At 39.7% G+C, this 9,899-nt stretch overlaps 1 protein-coding gene across 1 annotated transcript; it reads right to left on the minus strand.

Annotated features, from left to right (window-relative positions):
• Nucleotides 1–791: 791 nt before the first annotated feature.
• Nucleotides 792–1,355, minus strand: LOC137991154 (uncharacterized). Its single transcript, XM_068836269.1, has one exon. The coding sequence runs from the start codon at nt 1,353–1,355 to the stop codon at nt 792–794; it is 564 nt and encodes a 187-aa protein (XP_068692370.1).
• Between the last annotated feature and the right edge of the window lie 8,544 nt (nt 1,356–9,899).

A 9,899-nucleotide genomic window follows, 5' to 3' on the forward strand; every position in this document is an offset into this window, starting at 1 on the left:
GGTTCCAGAGGTTGTCAACCTGATGTAGACATTTGCTCCATACGCAGGCTTGCTAGCATCTGCGAACCCATGCGTTGATTAGTCGTGATGTCTTCGACTTGAACATCACCCAGGATGCAACGAGGCACTACAATGCTTGAGACTTCCCCCATGTCTTGTAGTAACTCCTTCCAGCGCGACGCGAGACCTTCCGGCAAGGCTTCATCCCAACCAAGTTTTAAATGACAAATTTCTTGGAACATGCACTTTAGGGGTAAGATAACTAGTGACAACAAGCCAAATGGATCATAGAATCGAGCAGTACTGCTCAATAATGTCCGCTTAGTGAAAGTTTCCCCTAAGGCTAGTCTAGGAAAGGCAGCAAGATCAAACTCGAAATTATCTTTCATCGGATCCCATTGAACTCCCATTATTTTGAAAACGGTTTCTTCGCTCACAGTGTTGTTTGAATTTGACACTGTCCAATCTTCTTCCTCAATGTTAGGCTCGGTCAATGTTGGAGAGCTTTACAAGACAGCTCCGGTTCCCAAGACAAAGATTCTTCTGCTCTTTGGATCATTTCAGTTAACTCTTCACTGTTCGATGCCCACTTTTTCAGATCAAAACCTCCTTCTCTGAACCGCAACTTCAACTAGTGGTAAAGTTCAAAACACTTCATTACCGAGTTCTCTCCAGATACAAAGTCATCAACATACAAAGCTCTTACAAGAGCAACCACAAATTCAGGATCAATGTTCTCATACCTTGCTAAGTGGTTCCTCGATGTTACATTCAAAATAATGGGGAGCAAACTAGACCAAAACAAGACGAGTGAATCTCAGTGTGATCACTTCTGGATTCGGGGAGTTGATGTCATCTACCCATAGGAACCTTAACAAGTCTCTCTCTGCTGGATTGACTTCAATGTTCAAGAATGCTTTTTCTAAATCACCAATCAAAACCACTTTATGGAGACGAAATCTCAGTGAGACATCAAAGATCAGTGGAGTTAAGGCTGGACCTGGTAGAAGACAATCATTCAAACTTGGCTCATAGCGGGATTTAGCACTGGCGTCATAAACCACACGTAGTTTAGTAGTGGTTCTGTTTTCGTTCACTACTTCTTTATGAGGAATGTAATGTGCAGTTCCAGGAAGGATATCTAAATCATGACTCTTGTCATTCAATTCAACAACACCAGCATTTAATTGTTCCTTGATGACACTGTCATATTGTTGTAGCAATTCTGGCTTGGACCTTACTCTTTGCAATGAAGAAACAAGGCGATTCTGTGCCAACAAGTAATTGTCTGGAATAATCGGGTGTTCAGTCTTGAAGGGAAGAGACACTTCATAACGGGTTCCATTGAACTTCATTTTGGTAAGATAGTCTTCAAGAAAATCTCCCTCTCTATTCTTTACTCCAAGAGTATCATAGTCCCAAAACTTACTTAGCTCCTTTTTCCGGTAAGAAATCATCTGAAACTAAGTTCTCTTCATTGACTTGACATTCAGTTTTCATAACATGGGAAACGTTAACAGTTGATAACTGTGAATTCGCACTTACCGCATTCACAGGACCACTCAATACATATCCTAGTCTTGTGCGAATTGCCACTGGTCCATGGAGCTCCCCCCTTACCACGTGATTCTGAACCATAGACCAGTAATGATCGGCTCCGATCATGACATCAATTTCTAGATCCTCGTCACCTCGTGAGTGATCAGCCAGAGGTAAGCCTTGCAGATGTGGGTAACACTGCTGTACAATTTCAATGGTCTGGTTTGTGATGGGACAACAGATCAACTCAACTTCATAGGCATTCATGAACACTGTCAAATTGTCTTGACATTCCAATGCAAACTGAACGATGCTACATTGTTTCAATGAGGGTTCATTGTTTCCAAAAGTATGTATTAGAACTGTATCGCTTCCAATTGGTGGTAAGCTCAATTCAATTTGCTCCTTAACCGTGCGCTCTTATATATATATATATATATGTATATGTATATATATATATATATATATATATATATATATATATATATATATATATATAACTAACTGCAGACAGTACTGTTTCGGCCTTCTGGGCCTCATCAGTGCAGTGCTGATGTCTAGGATGGAGGTAAAGCTATAAAGCCACCCCAGATGTCCCACGCATGTGGTATATCCAAGTCATGCCAGAGTGCTCAAACTAGCGAGCTAGTGAGCATGCGCAATTGCTAGCGGCAATGACTCATCCTAGTAGAGTGCTCAATTTGAACATGAAAGCAAAAGCTTTGTAATGCCAAAGAGCTATATCTAACTGCATATAAACAACTGTTAGTGAGTCTCTCAGGCCAACAAAGGTGTCACCACGTCAGGAGGATCCTAGTCCAAACCTCACGACATGAACGACTGTAGTGAGTAAAAAGGAAGCGAGGACGGACAACTTCTGACGTTAAAAAGTTAAAAAATTAAAAATTTACTAAAACGTTTCGGTCAAAGACCTTCTTCAGTTATGACAACTTTTGAATAAAAACGAAACTTAAATAAGATTTAGGCGCTAACAATTACACAATACCAAGTGACAGCTGTCAAAAAAATATACAAGATTGCAAAAAAGAAGAACAAAAAGTGGTGCTAATTTGTACATGACAAAAAAGCTAAATTAGCGAAGCAAAAAAATTAACAAAACCCCTAGAGGGGCCCTTAAACAATATAAATCATAATGAGCTTCCCGGCCAGGGCCTTTGAGTTCAGCTAAAACCTAAGGGCCTGACGAAATCCAAGAAAAGGGCCTTAGAACGGTTAATCATGTAGGAATGTACACTATGGGAAAGGAAACTAATTGTAACAAATTCTGTTTATATATATATATATATATATATATATATATATATATATATATGACTTTTGGGAACATGAATCAAAAAGGATTCTCACATTGCAAGAGTTTCCTCCATGAGGACTTCTGACGTTAGCTCTGGCCGTTTGTAACAAGATCAACATCTTGATTAAAATACAAGTTTGTACTCACAGTTTGTTCTCGATTGCTGTCTCTAGCCCTTCTGGTCGTGATTGCCTACTCTGGATAGTGTTGAACGCTGCACAAAGACACGTGATGTTTCCCACTACAACGATGACACCTTGTTTGACAATCTTGACTCACATGACCGCTCCTCAGACAACCAAAATATTTTCCCTTTTGACGTAGAATTTTCTTTCTGGATTCTGGATCGGTAATAACAGAACATTTGATAGTTGGATGAGGTCCATTGCAGAAACTGCACCATTTATCCCTAGATAGCGGTGGTTTTTCGTTTTTTGCAAACAGGGTTGATGATGTAGGGGGTCTCTTGTTTTAACCTGTGCGAATTCCAAAACCAAACTCTGGTTTTTCTTTTAACTTTGTTTGCTCGGTTACCGTTCCCAAAGTACATCTTTCTCGAATTTTTAATTCCTCCGTGGAAGACTTGATGATTGTATCAAGGTCCCAATCTTCAGATGTACCGCGACTCAAGATGAGGCGTAACTCTTGTGGGATCTTTCCCATAATTACAGCTGTCAAAAATGTTCCATATGTCTCAGTCGAAATACCGATTCCTTTCAGACTTCTAACTGCCGCCTCCGTTCGATCCAAAAGCTGGCGCAATTGCTTTAAGTCGCTCCCGTCGCTTACTTTTGGAAGCTGCATGAGCAATTCGATGTGTTTCGACATAATGACTTGTTTATTTCCGAAGCGCTTGTCTAGAGGTTGGACCGCGTGTTTGTAATTCGAGCTTGTCAATGCTAAACCAGAAATTGTCTGGGCTGCAGAACCTTCAAGGAGCGACTTTAGATACTAAAATCTTTCCACGTCGCTTAAGGTGGTGTTTTAAATTTGTGGATGGCCGATTCAAACGATTCCCAGAAGGGATGCCAGTTGATTGGGTCGCCTGAAAATTTTCTCAATTCCAGTTTGCGCAACTTTGCGTGGGTCGGAATTGCAGACACGTTTGATTATGTGCCTGCCTGAATACTCGAGTTGCGGGCCCAATGTCGTTCCTTGTTTCTCCTGACCCTTTCCAGTATTTTCCTCAGCTTCTATTGCTGTTCCTAGGTCGACTATGCAGGCTTGAATAGCGCTGACGAAGTCACAGCTATTACTCACGTCTTCTTATATATATTCGTTTCGTCTACCAAATCGATAATTTCACTGTCCAATATTTTGAGCTCCGACAATTTATCCAGAAGGGTACATCGCAAGGATTTGAGCTTATTCAAAACGGTAGGATCTCCCCGTTTACCGATTTGTTCCTTTGCCACGAGGATTGTTTTCCTAACAAATGCGCGATGACTTTCGTGGACCATGGATTTCTTCTTCAGCCGTTTCTTGTGTTCCGACGACATGTTTACACGAGGTTAATTTCACTTTTTCACTCTTCCAATTCTTCACTCCTTCACTCCCGGGTCTCGGCACCAAATATTTTAATGATCCAAACTCTTTAATGATAGATGACTTCCTTTTAGAATACAAGTCCTGGTAGAGAAAATTTCCTAAGATTCCGAGATATAATTCCGCCATACACAAGATATAATACAGCCAAAAAACAAGATGTCTCCTGTCACATGTCAATCAAACTAAATCGCTCGTGTACACTAGTTTCCACTTTTCATCAGACCTTAAACTTTCATCTGCTGAGTCTTTATAGATCTAAGGAAAGCTTTTGATACCGTGGATCATTCAATTTAATCACTGTGGTATAAGGGGAAGTGCCATTAATAATTGGTTTTCCTGATATCTCCTTGACCGTTCACAGGTTACTGACGTGAACTTTAAACAATCTGTGACTAATAAATTTCTTATAGAGTTCCTCAAGGGTCTGTCTTGGGACTCATACTATTTTTGATCTATATCAATGATATTTTTTATTCCTCATAGAAGCTATCATTCTTTCTCTTTCGTTTAATGCTAATGACCACATTAGCTGTAAAAAAATTCCTCCTCTTTTAATTTAAAATGTCACTGCTGACCAATTATATTTTCTCTTTATATAGTTTCCAATCTTCTACTAGCTCTAAATATAGTTTTGTATTTCCTAACGGAACATTGCTTCGGAAAATGAATGTTGTAGCATTCGAAACGCCAAGCTATTAAGATGCATTTTTCTATGTTTGTTACCGCTGCAGCTGTGGGTTGTATTTGATCAAACTTGAATGGCCAAAGAACAAGAATATTTACGAAAGGTGTTATAATAAGCTCGATAATGTAACAGCAGCAATGACAAATGAGCGCGGGGAAGCATGCGTCGCACATTTTAACATAAATGACAACAAAGACGGTATCTACAACATTAGCCATTCGCCCAAAGTTGAAGGTAAATGCAATTTGTCAGTTAAGGTTAACAGGGAGCATGTTCGCAGAAGCCCTTTTGTGACTGTAGTTAAGTCAGTTAATGTCAAACATGATCTTTTATCTTTTGGAAAACGAGGGTCGGGTGTTGGGATGTTTGATTATCCTCAGGATGTTGGCTGTGAATAGCAGTGACATCCAAGCACAAAGTTCAATCTTAAATAGTAAGGACAATTTTGCGAGATCCTTTGGCAGAAAAGGCAGCAATCTAGGAGAATTTAATGATCCTTTTGGGGTAGCATTAGATAAAGATGGAAATGTCTTAGTAGCAGACAGATGTAACCATCGTAACCATCGCATTCAAATCTTGACTGGGGAGGGGAGGTACATCAGCATGTTTGGGATAACCATCTCCAGTTTCCTTGGGGTTTATCATAGGATTGCAATGGTAATACTATCGTTGCTGATTCGCGTAGCAGGTTCATCAAGATCTTTTCCACTACTGGCAAGAAAAAAAAGATAGGTGAGCCTGGATTTCTAAATTGTCCGTTCACTGTGTTGAGTGGCGCGACGATCTTATTGTTTCAGACAAAAAAGTTCATTGTATCAAAGTATTTACTAAGGAAGGGGAGTATCAGGACCAGTTGGGCAAGCAAGGGAAAGACGATGGGGAGTTGGATGTCCCCATTTTTTTATCAGTAACAAGATCAGGCCCCGTTATTGTCTGTGATCAACTCAATCACATATACAGTGCAGGTGTTTAAACTGCCGAATGGTACGATTGTTGGTAAGTTTTGCACAAAGGGCAACAACTTAGGAGAGTTCGTTTCAGTTGCAAAATTCTGAGTGATGGTCAAATTGTTGTGGTGGACACTGGGAATCATCGCATTCAAATATTTAAAAGGAGGGTCTCTGATCAGATCGAAGTAATAAATGTTCAATTATCTTCGATTTGTGGAACAACAAAGACAACCGCAAGGTTTTCACGCTCATGTAACTAGTTACTAATTATTTAAAAGCTTTTCTTGTTGTATCTATTACAAGCGAATTATTTTGCACTACACATGCGAGTTAACAACATGTTTCTTCTGGAAAGAAAATCGTGTATTGTAAAATAAACGAAATTGAAACATATATGTCTCTACTTTTACATTTTTTGGAGGTGGGAAGATGTTTAGTGTGAGTCTCTTGTTGGAAGCAAATTGATTCCGGTTTATTCCAAAGCCTGTAATGTTACCGTTATCCTTCGACCACACCCTGAAGAAAAGACACGCTAATTCAAAAATAGTGTTCTTCAGAAATCAGCTGCTCCCTACTACCAGGTTGATTTTCATTTTTACCTCAGAAATTCTTACTGCGCAGTCTGGGGTCAACTTTTGAAAAAAAAAAACATCTCTTTAACGTCGACACCTACGTTACGGCCTTGGTCATTTTAATGATTTTCCTGCAAAGCCAAGCTCGCACAGGAGCCTGCCTAGCTGATTACCACGCTTTTGTATTCATTCTTACCCCTCAGAGTGCAAAATTAAAGGTCTAATGATACAAACGTCTAATTACTCAGTTCGGGTTGTCTAACTTGAATAAAAAGTAAAGTAAAGTGGTGCATTTATATAGCGCGCTTGTCACTAACGTCTCAAGGGCACTTTACAATGATCAATTTACCCCCAGCGGACTGGAAGCAGAGCGGAGGGGTTGGCGCAGTGGTAAGATCTCTGCCTTCCAACCCTAAGGTCCCGGGTTCCATTCCCGGTTCTGCCGAGACTGGAATATTTGGCGACCTTCTTTCCCGCTAAAGTTCACTCAGCTTTCTATCCTTCCGAGGTCGGTGAAATGAGCACCAGCATGTATATAGTGTGCAGTTCTCACGTGAAACGGCTAAAAATAACAACTGAATGGTTTAAGATATTTCTTCACACAATTCCATGGTTACGCCTGAGATATTCTTGTAAAATCTTGAATTTGGTAAACGTTGTAATCTGTTTCAACCAAGAAGAGTTCAAAGAAAATTTAACTGTGCACTGTCAAAATTCCACTTGTTTTGATCTTCCGTTTTTCTTTTTTTCTTCATGCTTAGTATTACCAGGTAATCACATGATTTCTGGTGTAATTTCGTAAATTACACCAGAAATTTTTCAGACTACAAATTGCACTCGGCCGACGGGATTGTGCAATTATGTTAGCCCAAGAAATTTACTCCCGCTTATTTATAATAGGCACGCATTGCGTACATGTGGTGGCTGCAATATCTTGGTACAGTGCTTTAACTGAGCTGCGCTTTTATCTCCAGGAGATTCAAGTTGTTTTTGCGTAATATTTAGCTGTAATAGTGCACGATATTGTTTAATTATTGTGCCATGGTAGATGTGTTAGGTAAAGAGCCCTCTGAGAAGACATGTGGTTACTAGTAAAATACTAAACCCAGAAAGATTGAAGAAAATAAAAGGGAATCGAGAAACATTGCCTTCTAAGTTCCCTTCAACTACGTGTTCACAGCAAGTTTAATTATGCGTGTACTCTGAGCGTCTGACAGCTTTCCACAGAAAAAATTCACTGAAGTTAGTCCTTATCTGGCGGGGTTAGTATCTGGATGGGAGACCTGAAAATATTCGACTTTCTGTCACAAACATAGTTTAAAAATTCTAACTGACTTAAGTTTAAAAATTCTATTTTAACGCTCAAAAATGGCATACTATGCAAGATACAGATTTTTCTAGCCTGCTTTATGCAAAACCAATATTGATGCAAAAGCAAATAAATATTGATACACAGTTTTTAGGAAGAGCATGCATTAGGAAGTTAAAGGAAGTGTTGATCGAGAATAAAATAAAAATTGCCATCAGCAACAAAATTTGCGACATGTAAACAACATAAATTTTGAGCCGCTAATATAAAAAGTTACCATCAGCGAAAACCATTTTGGGAGATTTTTGGCTGCACAAGTAAATCGAAAACTGATATCGATTTCAATGGCCTCCTGTGATCAAGTTGCCTTAGGTGTTCCAAACAACTCATGAAACGAAGGATACATCTGTGACAAAATGACGGCAAGATCTACACACTGGATTTTTGTTAGTAGTTTGTTAGTGCTAGAAGGTTCGACAAGAAATGTGCAAATTCATCACAAAGATTATAATCGTGCAACTCTTGATGTTGACCATTGTTCCTGCAAAGTCAGAAGTTCACGCTCCTAGACGAGGTTATTTATCACCAGGTAATTCCATCGTTTTTGAAATAGACGCTGCTTTATTATTCACCAGCGTTACAAATTCTTCCCGTTTGGGGGGATAATTTATTGAAATTGAAGCACACTTCCAACGGACTTGTTTATTTGGCTGACTTATGCACGTGCTGCGGGCCTATTTGCCGCAACGGACTTACACCCTTACACTCACTCACTCACTCACTCACTCACCCACTCTTACAACTCGGTGACATTGTGTGTAGTGCACTTATACCGCAAAAAGTGAACAATTAACAGCAGTTTATGACCGCGAATTCAGTTCTTGCTCAGACTCAAGCAAACTTGCGTGAAATGTTATCTAAATCTGGTTATAAATAGTCAAGGCTGTGAAAAGGAAGCTTTATGTAACCAAGGACGACAATAGCGGCTAGACAATAGGTTTAATGAACAAAATCAATAGCTCTCCACGTCCCGCACGTGCTTTTTACGTTTTGGTTCATTTCTTTGCCGTTCTCGTTTTGACAGAGACGTGACACGACTAAATTGGAGGTTAGCCGTACTTTATTGTCGTGGTGACTTTCTCGCTTTTTGTGTGGTTATTTGCCTGATTGAATGCGATTTAAGTGACTTCTCAAATTCCCGGGTTGTCACTTGTACCTATATAAAGGAAAGGCTGGCAACTAACTTCTAGCTTACCTCACATCTTGCCGATAAAATCACACTTCTCCGGCATCAGTCACGGTCAAACTCCGGCGATGGCCACACAAGTTTCAAGGTCCAGCAAGCATCCATTGCTGAGAAACAGCGAAAAATATTCAAATATTCAAAATCCTTCGAGGATTGCTTACAACGAATTTTGACACGGCTGGACGGCCTTTCCTTTATTTAGATACAAGCAGTTAGCATCTAACTCTGGTACAAGCGGCAACCGGGGATTCTGAGAAGTTGCGTAAATCAAATTCAATCAGGCAAACAACCACACAAAAGGGAGAAAGTCACCACGGCTTTTTTATTGAGAACTTTTGCGTGTATATATTTTTTTCAGTTTGTTAGCGAGATTCTCATGCAAATCCTTATAATTTTTTACCCTCCGAGTCTGGGACGCCTGTGTTCATAACAGCCGTAGCCGTCGACGTTATCCATGCTTAAGCTCCTTAATCGGAATCTTATTTCTTGCAATCTGGAATCTGGACTTGCAATTCGGACGATCTTTATGGTTCTCAAGTGTTTCCATCGTTTGTTTCTCATCATTCTTGTGTGAACCAGATATAGCTCGGAAGATAAAAACCAAAGCATGTAAGTTTCCACATGGGTTAAAACTGTGGAACTGAGAAATTACAACTAATGAAATAAAAGAGAAAGAAAGCTCAGGGTTGACAGAATATACCTCACAAGTGAATAGTGCTTTCGCGTATTCTGATT

Source organism: Montipora foliosa, chromosome 2 (genome assembly GCF_036669935.1).
Source record: "Montipora foliosa isolate CH-2021 chromosome 2, ASM3666993v2, whole genome shotgun sequence".
NCBI classification, from domain to species: Eukaryota; Metazoa; Cnidaria; class Anthozoa; order Scleractinia; family Acroporidae; genus Montipora; species Montipora foliosa.